The following is a 15,541-nucleotide window of genomic DNA, read 5'->3' on the forward strand; positions in this document are numbered from 1 at the left end:
AAAAAACAAAAAAAAGAATTTTTTCATCATCTGATTAATGAATATTTTTTGTGCAAATTGTGCCAACAGTCTTTGAAAAGTGTGAAAACTTGTAAACCAAACGTGTTTTTCTTCTTTAGAATCACTTCCCTGCCAGCAGCAAGGATCGCCTGCAAGATCTGAAATCCACTGTGGACCTTCTAACCAGCATTACCTTTTTCAGGATGAAGGTAGGTAACATTGCATATTCTTTATCTGTAGTTCAGCTTTGTAGTATCTTCTTATCAGTTTGTTGACTTGAATGTTTTTTCCCTTGAAGTTGTTGCCAGATATTGACAAGTTGATAAAATATCCCTTGTTTGCAGTCATCTACTGACTCTGTAGCTATCTTCGTCTTCTTTCCAGGTCCAGGAGTTACAGTCTCCGCCCAGAGCCAGTCAAGTTGTGAGGGATTGTGTCAAAGCTTGCCTCAACTCTACATACGACTACATTTTCAATAACTGCCACGAGCTGTACAGCAGACAATACCAGCCTGTGGACACGGTGAGTCACACAGCTGCAGGATACAATGTGCAGCTATCAGACTCTGTAGCAGCAGGCCGATGAATAAATGTTTCAACAAAGGGGCGACTATAATGTTAACTGTTTTCCTTTTGGTTTTTATTCAGAACAAGGAGGAGCTTCCTCTGGAGGAGCAGGGTCCAAGCATTAAGAATCTGGACTTCTGGCCCAAACTCATCATGCTCATTGTTTCCATCATTGAAGAAGACAGAAACTCCTACACACCTGTACTGAACCAGTGAGTCATGCAACTCTACTCCTAAAATATTCAAGCCGCTTGAATACATCAAAATCAGGTCTCCTTATTTTTAGGTTTTACTTCAACTGCAGTAGTTCAACAAAATGTTTTGCTTGATTCTTTTTCCAGAGATCTAGGACATTTTTATGGATGCTTGCATTAAACTCAGGAATCCACTAGGTTTCACCTTGTCACATCTTCCCATCTGTCTCAGGTTCCCTCAAGAACTTAATGTAGGAAAGGTGTCAGCAGAGGTCATGTGGACATTGTTTGCACAGGACATGAAGTATGCTATGGAAGGTAGGTCTTGGTATTCTGGACTCTTTATAAGATTATTCTGCTGGGTTAGACTGTGGAGGTGCACTGTAGTTTGTCTGCTAGAAGTAAAGGAAAAAGCTGGAGAGTCAGGGTGTGATAACAAGCATATGAGAAAAGAAGCTCTGGGAACCTAAAATGACCAGAAGGGGAGAGGAAATACTGGGGTAGCAATGACACAATGGAACAGAAGAAGTTGGAGAGAATATAATAAATGTGCTAGGATTGAAAGCTGCTTATGTGTCCCTGGAGCCTCTCTGCACTTTTTCTCTATTATACTGTACTCCACAGCGCTATTGGTGTTCAGAGACACCCGGTTTTTATTCTAGCCCTTGTCCTCAAAATGAATCCCCTACAGAGACTAGTGTGAAATATCTGTTTCACAAAATGCATCAAAACACACAAGTGGCGCCTTCTTTATTTTCAATCTGAATAAACATGAAAAGTTCATAGATGGAGAGTTTGCTACAGAGACGAAACACTGAGTGCTTACGATTCAAAGCTCTAGCTGTTATTTTTAAGCATGTCAATAAAAAAGAACCTGCATCTGCTCATTTTAAGGCTAATCAATATTTTGTAAACATTTTAAAGTTCTCACAGTCTTTGATTGTATTACTACCTTATATCTGTGTAGCTGCAGTTCAAGCAGGCCACGCCATTGCTTGATATTAATACATCTCATCTCAGAAAAAACATTCAAAGCGAATAAAGCAAAGACTTTTAGAATTTAGTCACACCACATTCTACAGTGAGCAAATACATAAAATGGGATTAGTGTGTGTGTTCTTTCGTCTTTGTTGAGCATTAGGCCGTCAGAGAACATGTTTCCCAAAGAAAGTTTTTGGATTAGTCCGATTTTTTTTTTTTTCCTTTAATAAGAGGATACTGTAGAATTATTTTACAAGTTCATTCAGAATTTAAGTGAAGAACAACGACATACACTAGAATTTAGAAACGATTTCATGTTAAGGTGGGTTTTTTTGGGGGGGGGGGTTGTATGCATTGGGGTTCTTTGAGGTTTTGTTACAATACTCAGATGTCCATATGCACCATATGATTGCTTCACCTTACCTTTTGGCTGTCTTATATTAGCTTTTACTAAAATGGGGACGTTGACTTTAATCTTCACATCCCTAAGTTCATATGGCTCCTTATGTTTTTAAACCGGCAGAGCATGAGAAGCACAGGCTGTGTAAGAGCACAGACTACATGAACCTGCACTTCAAGGTCAAGTGGCTCTACAATGAATATGTCAAGGAGCTGCCAGTGTTTAAGGGTGTTGTACCAGACTACCCATCGTAAGTGCATTTGACCTTTTCAGTGACAGGCACAAGAAAAGGCAAATGTTATTGCCTTTTTTGACTTTGATAATCCATCTAAACAAAGATAAAAAGAACTGTGTTTAAAAAAAACAAAAAACATATTTGCTAATCTTTATTTCTCACTTTTAGATGGTTTGTGCAGTTTGTGCTACAGTGGTTGGACGAAAATGAGGAAGTATCTATGGAATTTATGAATGGAGCTCTGGAAAGAGACAAAAAAGATGGAGTAAGAAAACTAGAACTTACCCTTTGATATGATATCTCTACGATACCTTTGAGGTTCTAATTTAAAATAGTGCTGAACTGAAAAAAGTTATCTTTGTGTTTACAGACACAGCCATGCTATCAGCATGGGGACATTAAAAAGCTGCTTTAAAATCTTGTTGATGTTCTTTAACATTCTGCTTGTAGATGTTGTTTTATCTACTATATGAGTGTTGATAAGAAGTAAGTGTCATTTGTGCACTCATCTCAGTTCCAGCAGACATCTGAGCATGCTCTGTTCTCCTGCTCTGTGGTGGACATCTTCACCCAGCTCAACCAGAGCTTTGAGATTATCAAGAAATTGGAATGTCCTGATCCTAGGGTCATGGCTCAGTATAGTCGCCGCTTTTCCAAGGTAATGTACTCCACCCGATGATGACATTTAAAGTCAAACCAGCTTGATCGAGCTGCATGAAATATGGTGTGCATTTGTGTTTAACAATTCTAGAATTAATAAAGATTTGCTTTAAACTTCCAATGTTTCTGAAAAATGACCACGAAATATGAGGGAAAAAACTATTAAACCACTATAGCAATGTCTTGTGGGACATTTTGACTTTTTGCAAAAGAGAATTTTTATATTGCTGGATTAAAAAGAATTGTTGAACTAGGCATAACAGTTCCCTCCTGTGGAAAAGTCTGCTGAGAAAAATGTCCTACTTTAGAATTTGTTTGTCTCCTTGCTACAGAATACATTAAAGCACATTTTGGAATATTTATGTTGATTAGCGAAACCCCCGAAGTACAATATTATCCCCCTTTGAAGAGATAAGAGAGAAATTTGATTTTAAATAGCTTTTTTTTTTTTTTTCGTAAATGCCGTTTAAATGCCTTTATTTCTGCCTGTCTTTACAGACAATTGCCAAAGTTCTTCTGCAGTACAGTGCCATGCTGACCAAGAATTTTCCATCTTATATTGACAAAGAGAAGATTGTAAGTTTTTTTTTTTCCTGCCAATTTCTGCCATGTTTTTTTCAGCCAATTCTGCCAATTGTGCTGAAAAAACATTTATTACATTGGACATGATACATAAAAAAAGATCACAAAATCACTCTTAACGTCTCTCTCTGTCTTCTTGTAGCCCTGTGTATTAATGAATAATGTTCAGCAGTTAAGAATCCAGCTGGAAAAGATGTTTGAGTCAATGGGTGCCAAACAGGTGAGTCTAAATATGATGGATATGAAGACATGATGCATGATGGTATCCGGTTTTGTTAATAAATTGGTAGCATCACTCGTGTAGAAAAAAAGAAAAACATCAGTCATTCATAAAATTACATTTTAAATTTGCTGTACAACAGTTGCATTTGTGTCTTTCATGTGTCAGATTGCAATACAAGAAGCATTGGTACGTACAGTAGTGGTAGTTTAGCTAATTTAAAGTAAATGGCAAATGTTAATGGATTAAGATGTGTTAAGATGTGACATAGTAGCATTTGCTTACGCTTTGAATATTATCTTATGTTCAGATCTGTATGCTTAATGCCTGATGTGAAGCTGTCAGTGAAAGTGTAGCCCTAGATCAGTGGTTACAGTGGTTAGCCCTATGCTTCTTAATAGACAGAGTATTGAAGCAGAGACTTAATTTAGTCATGTCCTCCATATCAATATTGTAGCTAGAGCATTGAAAATCAATAGCTTTTCTCCTAGCTGTTACCTCCCCACTGCCTTCATTCCCTACAACATTTCTGCAGTATCATAGCTTTATGGAACCCTTTTTAAAAAAATTTTATTTAACTTATATTGTTGGAGTGATCGTAGGATGATAGCTGTGGGATGCTGTAGCCTATATTTCAACCAAATGTTTTCACTTTACAATTGAAGCAAAATGAAATCATAGAAGAGGAGAAGGAAGAAGAAGAGGAGGTACGGTTCCAATATAGTCTGGTCAGGGTGGATATTTATCCATATAAATGTACATCTTTCTAATATAATTAAATCATTTTCATGGTATGCTGTGGAGCACCGTATTGATTATTTCCTTTATGCTGTGGCTTGAGTAGCAGGTTGCAATTGAGGATGAAGCAAAGGCTCCGGTGGGTATTGTGGATTGCAGCAGTTAGACTTTAACTAATCAATAATAAAATTTATTGTAATATATCATAGTTCAGTCTTGTTAGCCTGTAGTTTACATTGTGCCATATTTACTTTAAACCAGTAGTGTCATAATCTTATGTAGTCCACAACCTTCCTTTATCATGCAGAGTAGCTGAAGTACCCTCTCAAAGCTCCTGTGTGTCACAGTGAATGTTGATTTAGCTTCCTTAGCTTGTAGATCGGTTGCAATTTTGGGGGTGATTCCTTTTTTTAATATAAGTGTAACCTGCTGATTCCATTTGTTTTTTCTAAGAACTATCACTGAGCATATACAAACAGAAACATCTTCTCTTTGTTATAAAATCTTTTTAAAATATAAGAAGATGTTAAACGATGTAAAAAAAAAAAGATACAAATAACAACGTTCTAGTTACTTTTAGCCTTTGTTAGCTTCTTTGAAGTAAGTCTATTCAGCTTGGTTAAGGTCATTTGAGTGTGTTATTGTGTTTGCTTTTACAAACGTTTTAATTGTGGTCTCCTTCCAAGCTGCTTTGGTGAACTTTGCGTCTAATGACGTGTTAGCCTGTAGCTGTTAATGTGTGCACATCTACTTGCCTGCGCGTGTTGCGCATAGATTACAGTTCTTGACCTTCATTGGTGCGTTTGTTTTTGTAGTTTGATTGTCGTGTTTATTTTTAGGGTGATTCCTCAACATAATCATAGATGAAAGGCATTAACTGAAACATAGTGAATGCTCTGTGTGTGCGGGTGTCTCAGACTGGCACTTCCATTAATTACATCACTGAATATTGAGTAAAAGGAAAATAGTTTGCTTAATATTATTACAAAATCTTATTCCTTGACTGTGATGGGTCACTGACGGATTTGCTATATTTGTTATATTGATATATATACATGTGTATATATGGTATATTTCTGCTCACATTCTGCAACTTCTGTCAGTGCTGTGCTACTGGAAACAGAATTTTCCGGAGGAACCCACCCAAGGGATAAATACAGTTTCATCTAATCCAATCTATCTAATCTAATCATATTTACCACCACCTTTTTATCACCTACTTTAACCCATGTGGTAGTAATAATAGGCAGGTAACCTGTATTGTGAATTATTATGATTATTTACAATATTGACTAGAAATAACAGGTACTTGTATTTTGCTTCATGTCTCTTAATGCAATTACATAAATAATATGTGATATTTTACTGTAAAACCAATATAATAGTGATAACAAATTAACAGTTAATTAAAAAAATATTAATTTAGCATAAATATTCCATTTAGCAATACCTTATCGACAACAAATTACCACAAATTCAATAGAAAGAAAGCCACAATGGATAGCTACTGAGCTTAACTGTCTGATAAACTAAATGCAGCAAAATGTGGTGTTGCTACTGCCCCATTTGCTTAAATTACCACAAAGTTGGTATCAAAATAAAGACATTTCTTTTGCAGACTAGGAAACTTTAACTAGGAAAGTCTTAATATGAATGTTTTTTAGCTTATTTTACCCATTACTCTCTTGCTAGTTGGCTAATAAAGCACTCGCTCTTTTTTACAGTCCAGTTCAGCTCTTCATTCATTGAAGTGAACTTCTGTAATTATGGAAAATCTAGTCAAAGTCATGTCTTTTGTTTTCTCTTTTTCTAGCTCAACTCTACATTAGAATGGGAGGCAAGTCCAATGTATATGTATACATGTTTACATGCCTGCATATACTCACTTGGAAGAAAAGTCTTTTTTTCTTTTTTCTTTTTTTAACATGGTGTGGCGGGTAATGATGAGCCTTACATATTTTGTGTGTTGTCTTTTAACCACCACTCATAGTTTGAGGAGAGTGAGGAAGAGGAAGAGGAAATAAGGGAGAAAATAGAGGCTGAGGTTTGTTGCAGTCCAAAATGGTTTTAACTTCATTCACTTTCAAGTCATTCTTGTGCTCCTATTCCCCCATTGTACTGTGCCTACTCCCAGCAACGGCAGTCATAATCAGTCCTACTGCAACAACAGTTCCTTGTGGTGATCATAGTGGAGTTGATTGAGTTTGTGTCATCAGTTGGGGTGGGAATCTTCCAGTGGCATTTTCCCTGGTTCTCTGCAAACCTGCTCTCATTCCCTGTTAAAGCATTTCGGAGTCTTCTGCTATTGCTTTCCTTTAATTCTTGTTTTTTCTTTGCAATTTCCCCTTTTTTAATGCAATAGTCTGACATGGAGAAGGTGGGTATCAATATCACACACTTTTTCACTTTCAGTATTTATAGTTGAATTTAAATTTTTATACATATTATTTGCCTGGTTGAAAAAGGGGGGGAAAAAAAAGTTTTTTGACCATTTTTTAAAAACTTTTGTTTATCTCTAATAAAAAACAAACAAACATTCCCATCACACAAAGATGGATGCACCAGTAGAAAAGGTAGGCAATCCTTTTTTCCACAACACCTTGTGGAATCAACCTCTTGTAGTTTCCCAGGTATTATAAATTATTCCGTTATTAACCGTGGTTATCTTCACCTTTCTGTGCCAATGTAGACTGAAAATGCATTTGAAGACAAAAAGGTGAGTGTAGGTACACAGACACATCCATTGTGAATATTTCCATACACGCCAAAAGCTGGAAAAAAAATGCAGCATATGCAGCATCAATTCATTCCTAGCGCCTTTCCTTCCCTGCAGCCTCTCATCACGGTGCTTAGCACAACCCTCTGTTTATTCTCACTAATGGTGCTACCCAACCCTGACAAGCCATGAATCAAAAGGCCATTGAATCATTGACTTAATGAGCCACACCATGGCTTCATCCATATGGCTTAGCTCCCCTCCAGGCAGTGCTAATTTAGATGATGCCTCAGTTATACCTGAGTCAGATATACTTGAGTTACAGTAATTCAAGAATTTTTTCCCTACTTTTTCCCTTCAGCCTGTCCTTGTAAGTCTTATTGCTTGCAATACATCTACTACATTTTTTTTTTTTTGGGGGGGGTGTAAATGTTCCACCTCTGGAAAGTTGAAGACTGCTGTGAAAAAAGTGTGATTGCTCTGATGTATGCGTGTGTAATTTCTTTTTCAAGGGTGTCTGATATTGAAATTACTGTGCTGCAGGAGGATGGAATACAGACATTTTACAACTTGAAAAAAGCTGCATAACACCCACAAGCTATTCAGGTTTCCATGAAAATCTTAAAATCGTGCTGCCATTCACTGCTTCTTGGCTTTTACTGTGAAGTGCAGCTTTTAGAGGTTCAAAGGTAATTTGTGCTATTTTGGCCCAAAGTTGCAAATGTCAGATTGAAACTCTTATATGAACTGCTGGTTGATGGTTCCAGGAATTCCATTCACTGGAAAACCTGGCACCTACATTCTACATTCAGTTGAATATGCTTGATTTTCAAAGTTTCGAAAACTTTTTTCTGCCAAAATATTTCAGAGCTCTTCTTATACCATATGCGCAACACAAAAGCCTCAGTCAAAATGATTCATTATCCCTCCTGGGCATGATGTCTTTGCTTGTCTTTAGATGGACACAGAGGCTTGTGACTTGCTGAATGACCTGCAGGTGAGGCTGAACAATGTGCTGGATGATCTAAGTAGAACCTTTGGGAACAGGTATGTACATTGTACTGGTGTGTATACAACTGTGAAAGCTAACACACATTTGTGCTGATTGATAATGTATTTATTTATTTATTTTAATTCCAGTTTCCAGACTCGCATCAACGAGTGTATGCGACAAATGGCATCTTTGCTGTACCAGATCAAAGGACCAGTCAATGCCAACAACAAAAACCAGGTGGAGGCTGACTCTGACAACATGCTAAGGCCACTCATGGACTTCCTGGATGGAAAGTGAGTAGTTGTTTTAGCCAAACTACGGTGTTTTCTGTTTATTCATTGAATTGTCCTGTAGTCTAATTTTTATTTTTTTTTGGCTGAGATAATTTGGTGATTAATTAATTTGGTAAAATGTTTTTTCAGAGCAAAAAAGACGTTTTTGCAACTGCAAAACTGTTAATTGTGCATTTTTGCTAAAAGACATATTTTTTTCCATTCATGAATGACTTCTCAGTATTGTTTATATGTTTAAAAGGAATAATACAAGCACTTGTGACAGTATGTTTACAACGTCTATGTGTGTGTTCTTGCAGACTGACACTGTTTGCTACTGTGTGTGAGAAGACTGTATTGAAGCGTGTGCTCAAGGAGCTATGGAGGATTGTAATGACCAGCCTGGAGAAGACTATTGTCCTGCCACAGGGCAATGATACCTTTGTGAGTCAGCATTGACTTTGCCTATTTCTAATATTACAAAATTATTAACTTTTTTCATACATAAAAATTTAAAAAAAAATTATATTCCAGGGAGCACAGATTCTCTCAGCTGCAAAAGAACTGGGTCAGCTCTCCAAACTCAAGGTATCATATTGCCTCCACATAGCTGAACAATAAGTGTCCTCAAATGGGCTTCGGTGTTACCCTAATTTAAAGAAGTGTCCACAAAATGTGCTTACTAAGAGTGTAAGTATTTTTATTTCACCTTTTTGCTCACCATTTGGCTGTGTAGGATCACATGGCAGGGGAGGCTAAAAGCCTGTCCCCCAGGCAGTGTGCTGTCATGGATGTGGCACTGGACACAATTAAGGTCAGTTTGTACTCTGGGTTTTGGTTTCATTAGGATGCTGTCTCAGATTAGCTTCATCTGCTATTTATATCTGCTATTTATTCATTAATTCATTACTAAACTTTTTATTTTGCTGTAAAAGATGTCAGAATATTATGAAACAAAATATTGGATGCTTGCAGCTGTGCATCTAAATATTTATGACCTAACTCACACTGTGTCTCTTTGCAGCAATATTTCCATGCAGGAGGGAATGGGCTGAAGAAGGCCTTCCTAGAGAAGAGTCCTGAGCTGTCCTCACTCCGCCACGCTCTGTCCCTCTATACTCAGACAACAGACACACTCATCAAGACGTTTGTGACCACACAACAAGCACAAGGTAACTGATAAAAGTATCTAATAGTAAAAAGGTACAGAAGGAAAGCCTTACCAAAGATAAACCAGCAGAGGGTGCTATGTGCTCATGATTAGAAAGGTCCTTTCACCAATTGCTCCATTTTTTTTCTTTTCTTTTTTTTTAATGTGTTGTTGATGCTGGAACTTGTTGATGTATCATTGCTGTCTTCTCTTTATCTCCTGTGCTGCCTCTGTGCCAGTGCACAATGGAAAGGGTATTAGGTTAACTCCCAATGAAAAAATACAACCCAGCAGGGGTAGGTTTCATTGAAATCAACTGCCAACCTCCCTTTCTTCCCCACACAGTCTCCTTTTGCACAATTTGGTTTTGTCATTCTGTTGGTAGGTCATTCCTTACCCATCCTCTGCATCTGCATTTCCCTTCCATCCTGACCCTGCGTTATTACTTGGTTTTCTTTTCTTTTCTGTATTTTGCCTACATGTGGTCACATGTAAACTTACTTAACGTGTGTGTGTTTTCATGAAAATTAGGATCAGGTGTGGACAAACCAATTGGAGAGGTGTGTATCCACATTGAGCTTTATACTCATCCAAAGAGTGGAGAGAGGAAAGTTACTGTTAAAGGTCAGTCTGAGTTTTTTTTAATTTTTTTAAAGTGATGTAAAAAATGTGGCATTTTAAGCAACATTTGCTCTTCAGCTGACAACATTATCATGTTGCGCATTTATTACTACAGTTGTGGGGGCCAGTGACTTAAAATGGCAGACGTCTGGCATGTTCAGACCCTTTGTGGAGATCACCATGATCGGTCCTCACCTCAGTGACAAGAAACGGAAGTTCCAGACCAAGTCCAAGAACAACAGCTGGTCTCCCAAGTTCAATGAAACCTTCCATTTGTAAGTCCATTTGGGGGTTTTTTCCTCCAGATTTTGCAGTTTATGAAAAAATAAGCAAAACAGAAAAACTTGGAAAGACTAATTTTGGCTGCAGCTCATATGTAATTCAAATCTATATGTAAAATGTATTATGTCCATTCGGGGATTTGCACAACAATATTTTGATTGATTTCCACTAGAAAAGTAAATATAAAATCATGTCAGTGGGTCATTGATGTTGAGACACTACCTGAAAGTCTTTTGCAGCTTTAAGCTGACAGATACACCATTAAGCTGTTGGAGAACTCAAAGCACGTAAAGCTCTGTTCTCTCTTCACAGTGTTCTGGGTAACCAAGATGGCTTTGAGTGCTATGAGTTGCAAGCATGCGTCAAAGATTACTGTTTTGGTCGTGCCGACCGGGTGGTGGGTTTGGTCGTGCTGCAATTAAGAGACATCATGGAGAAAGGCAACTGCGCCTGCTGGTGCCCCCTTGGACAGCGTATATACATGGACGACACAGGCCTCACTGCCTTGCGAATCCTGTCTCAAAGGTCCAATGATGATGTGGCCAAGGAATTTGTGAGGTTGAAGTCAGAAACTCGATCAGCAGAGGAGGGCAGATGAGGATATCTGGAGAACAAGACGGAAAACAAAAGGATGGAAAATCCTCTCCGAGTTTTATTGTAGATGAACATGTGGACTCTTTCTTGGACCTGTGATGTGTCTTAGCTGCTGTTGACTGTTTGGTAGTGGGTTGCCATTTCTCTTACATCACTGCTATGTTCTCACCTTGGGTTTTTTTTGTTTGTTTGTTTTTTGACCAACAGTCACTTTGCAGTGTTCCTCAAACATCCATATTATTTGCTTTTCAGCAAACAGCCACATAAATGCTGGCTCACTCAAGCTTCACACTCAACAGCTGTTTCACAGGTTAGTGACCACTTACTCAGCTATTTAACCTTATTTGTAGCTCCTTTGTCATCAGCCGGAGCGGCACGGTGAGCATGTCATAGCCTCAAGGGAACAGATGATGCCAGGTCCTGTTGAAGGGCCAAACAAATCTCTGCACTTCCCTGGTGCAGAGATTGTGCAATAACCCCACCTCACCCCAAACTGTGGCCAAGTGTTTTATGCCTTACACTCTGCAAACTGTGAATGTGTGAAGTAGGCTTTTAAAAACCATATTCTCTATCTCCTTGGGTGATGGTTTGGGTAAATGTGAAAATACTATGTTTTATCTTATAAAGGAGTGTTTTGTTTGATGAATGAACGAGCACTAGCTAGGACACAATCCTGGTCAAGTACTGACATACTTTGTGAAATGAAGGTACTTAAAGTAACAAACCTTAATTTTGCTAATTTCACAGATCAATTTGAAGGATTAATTGGTTTAATGTGTGCCTTGCCATGTGAAGTTTCCAGCCCTATTTCCCCGGGAAAAGGAATAGCTAGATATAAAACCTGAGGGAATAAAAATCAGTAACAATAAGGTTTAACTAAAATCCTCATGAAAATTCACTGTGGAAGTTTAACAAGAGTGCTATTTGAGCCATCTTTATTTAGCTCATGTAGCCTAGTATAACCATGATGGTGTAACCATTTTATTTATTTTTTTTATACGTATTTATTTTTGTGTTTCAAAACTTGTGATGGAATTATTGTTTACCACCAAAAATGGACGTATTTACCACGACAGTGTCAAAGCATTTGCACAGTGGTTGGTCTAAGCTGCTGATGTAGCCTAAATTGGGCCTGAATTGCAGCTTCATAACAAGTTGAAATACACACCCTCAAACTAAAAGTGACAAGCAAGTGCTTGTCATGCAATTAATAACCAAGGTAACCATGTGTGTCCTTGATTTAAGAGATAATTGTCTTGTTGAATTATTCATTTAGAAATAGTAGATGTTGAACTTTCTTCCAAAAAATAAAATCTGCATATCTGGACAAATATTTAAAGTTTACATATATAATTCTGTCCTGTTTTCTTCTACTCTTTGGAGTGGCCTTACTTTGATGAAAAGATAATAAATAAAGAAAAGTAATCTTTTTTGCTTTGTTTTGTTTTGTTTTGTTTTTTTAATTGCTTTTTTTTAAAGCCCTTGTATTTCCTTTGGCTTACAGCAATGATGACTAGCTACTTCTTTGCCCATAAAAATGTTCATTGTCCAGTTTTCCAAGTGATTTTCCATATCATTTTATTGGGTATATTTATCTGGGTTAGGTTTTCTTTTTAATGTGTTATAGTTAGTGTTACTTTATTCTTTCTGATGTTATAAAAGCTTTCCTTGGTCCTCCTTATTAGTTTACGATGGTTTGTTTTTTTTGGGGTTTTTTTGTTTTTGTTTTTTTTTCAGTTGTGTGGACTGAAGTGATGTGCGTCAGTGTTGTGATGTAATGGAAAATGTGAATGTTAGACTTAATGAAAAATGATTATTGCTCTATTATAAAACCCTCAGTGCGTGCACATTGTGAAACTGGTCACAACCACAACTCAATGCTCCTCTTTGTTACAGTGTATTAACCCCTGTGAATAATTAACGTTATTGGTTTAAGAGGGTCAATGTTTCACAGCCATTCTCTAAGCTACATGTTCCTTGTGCCAAGTTGCTACTGTTTATTTTTGATCACTTTTTTTGTGTTTTCAAAAAATTTTAAACCCCTATGCTATCACTAAATCACTGCTGTAGTTATCAAGTACAGTATGTAAAACACTGTACTTCATTATTTGTGTAATCTTTGTCATTATTGTAAACTGTTGTTGCCATGTAAACATTCCAAATAATGAATTTTGTATAAAATATTTAATAAGTATTTATAAATCTTCTTGCCTGCTCTTTCTCCCACTACAATATGATAGCTTTTTCATTTCACCCAGTGGGTTATAAGAATGCAAATTCTTTATTTTCATTACCACAAACACAGTTGCATTCACTTTTATTGTTTGACGATAGGATTGCAAGATATAAATAAATAAAGATGATGCCCAGATGATTGTTTAAATCATCTGGGCGCACTGGCCCTTTTTCTTGAACTGAACTCAGAGAAATAACACCCATCTCTTAATATAGTTTTGGCTTTGGGTTGTACAGCTGTGGTCGGTGGTTTTCGTGCACTCATCATGGGCATGAATGTCATAGTAATTTGGTGCTTTTAATGATTGATTTCCATGGTAGATTGTGCAGCATGCCTTATCTGATAGCCCTGTGTTGGTGTTGCTCCTGCATCATCATTATCATCATCATCGTCATCATCATCACAAAGTCCAGCCTGTTTACCTATTGACTCATTATTGGTCATATTCGACTACAAACGATAGTTTCACTTTGCTAGCATAAAAAGGATTTGTTCGGCATTGCTCAGTGGATTGATTGGAACTCAGAATGACAACTGTAGATTTACAAGTTGGCAAGGTCTTTCTAAAGAAATGCAGAATGCAAGATTATCACTTCAAACATTTGTAAATACAGGTTATTCAAATGTGTCACCACCAAAGGTTTCTTTCAGAAGACAGCGTGACAAACTTGGACACAATTGGGTGTTCCAACAGGACGATGATCCCAAACACACATTAACATTTAATGTTTAACTAAGTTTAATGGCATTATGTTTCTGGACTAGTCTTCCCAAAACTCCAACCTTATTCCTGGTGAGAATGACTACAAGTCAGGTCCATGCCAGGAAGCCAACCAATTTTGACAAGAGTGCTCAAAAATTCACCCAGAATTTTCTCAGAAGCTTGTTGTTACCAAAAACATCTAGTCAAGATACAAGTTCATAAGGGATACTTACCCAGGGATTATCAGGGGTGTATGTATATACTTGAGCCTTTATGTATACTTTGGCCCTGTGTGGATTAGAGAAAACCCTAAGTAAAACTCAACTCATGCACCCAATTCTTCTTTTTTAAGTTAATAAAGATCTATATTGTACATTCATTCCACCCTGGGGGAAGAAATCTAAGAAATCATTACAAGTATGTCTTATCACAAAAAACTGTATTAAAAATGTCTTATCACAAACATGCCACAGAAATGTAACATTTTGTTAACATCCATGTGCATTTGTAAAGATTCACTTCTGGCAGCGTGTTTTGACCATTTAGAAACCTAATACGCTTGCATGTCCTCTCATATCAAATGTGCTTTCATTCATCCAGTTTGTTGTTACCAATCAGAGAGCATGCACACACACAACCACACTAAGTAAGAGGGTCATGTTGAGGTCCCCTGGATCTACATATCAGGCATGAAGTCAACCTATTTCAAGCTGTAATAACCACTTGGTAGTAAGTAGTTAAATACATAATTATATTTAATTTATATTAAAAGCAGCCTACTAGGGTTTTCTTATGGTCACAAAGAGGTAAAATTAACTGAATTTAAGAAGCTAAAACTGAACAACTGTTCAGTCTGAACAGTGTGCAGCCACTGCAGGTTGTGTTACATACATGATTATGATAACATTCCCTCTGATTAGCTGAAGCACTTCACCTTTGCTGTTGTTTTACTGCCTTTTCTGTCCTGCACCTACTCAAAATCCAAGTCCAAAGATCACTGTGCTGTTTACACAAGCTCTGAGCTGTTAGGTGCAGGGGATCCCTGGTCTTCCTGTATGAACCTGAAACTTCTGGTGTAGGTGCGACTACAATGCTTCACCTGTTGTTCCTGTTGTCTTTTATCCTGGTGGAGGCCTCAGTTGAACTTCCTTTCTCTGTTTGGGACTAAACTGACACTTGGCTTTCCAGGCAATAGACAAAGGCCGGGATTTGCTTTATCAAAGACGTAAGTAAAAGGAGGGTTAAAATCTTTATCTTTTTCACTGTCTTCTTTATTCAAACACATTTATCTGCGTGCAAGGAGGACCCAGGGGACAAGAGAAGTTATATTGTTGTTTCAGGTATGTGACTAAGTTTCATTTGTTTTCAAACTCAGAAAATTATGATGCTATGATTTT

At 37.3% G+C, this 15,541-nt stretch overlaps 1 protein-coding gene across 3 annotated transcripts in view; it reads left to right on the forward strand.

Moving 5' to 3' along the window:
• The window catches only part of unc13bb (unc-13 homolog Bb (C. elegans)), a 65,598-nt gene extending 52,185 nt beyond the window's left edge, over nt 1-13,413 (forward strand). For 2 of the 3 annotated variants that reach the window (XM_013909856.1, XM_005729195.1), the window contains 18 exons: nt 120-209; nt 385-522; nt 648-778; nt 993-1,078; nt 2,265-2,391; nt 2,545-2,641; nt 2,891-3,034; nt 3,535-3,612; nt 3,761-3,838; nt 8,251-8,339; nt 8,433-8,579; nt 8,879-9,002; nt 9,093-9,146; nt 9,295-9,372; nt 9,583-9,730; nt 10,240-10,332; nt 10,445-10,604; nt 10,924-13,413. In XM_013909856.1, coding sequence (XP_013765310.1) covers nt 120-209; nt 385-522; nt 648-778; nt 993-1,078; nt 2,265-2,391; nt 2,545-2,641; nt 2,891-3,034; nt 3,535-3,612; nt 3,761-3,838; nt 8,251-8,339; nt 8,433-8,579; nt 8,879-9,002; nt 9,093-9,146; nt 9,295-9,372; nt 9,583-9,730; nt 10,240-10,332; nt 10,445-10,604; nt 10,924-11,209 — 2,148 coding nt within the window. In that variant the 3' untranslated portion in view covers nt 11,210-13,413. Of the gene's footprint in view, nt 1-119; nt 210-384; nt 523-647; nt 779-992; nt 1,079-2,264; nt 2,392-2,544; nt 2,642-2,890; nt 3,035-3,534; nt 3,613-3,760; nt 3,839-8,250; nt 8,340-8,432; nt 8,580-8,878; nt 9,003-9,092; nt 9,147-9,294; nt 9,373-9,582; nt 9,731-9,947; nt 10,005-10,239; nt 10,333-10,444; nt 10,605-10,923 lie in introns of all 3 variants that reach the window. The other variant, XM_005729194.1, reaches the window with a different exon arrangement.
• Nucleotides 13,414-15,541: the final 2,128 nt, after the last annotated feature.

The sequence above is a fragment of the Pundamilia nyererei genome, unplaced genomic scaffold (assembly GCF_000239375.1).
Source record: "Pundamilia nyererei isolate P.nyererei 1_Seehausen unplaced genomic scaffold, PunNye1.0 scaffold00032, whole genome shotgun sequence".
Classification (NCBI taxonomy): Eukaryota; Metazoa; Chordata; class Actinopteri; order Cichliformes; family Cichlidae; genus Pundamilia; species Pundamilia nyererei.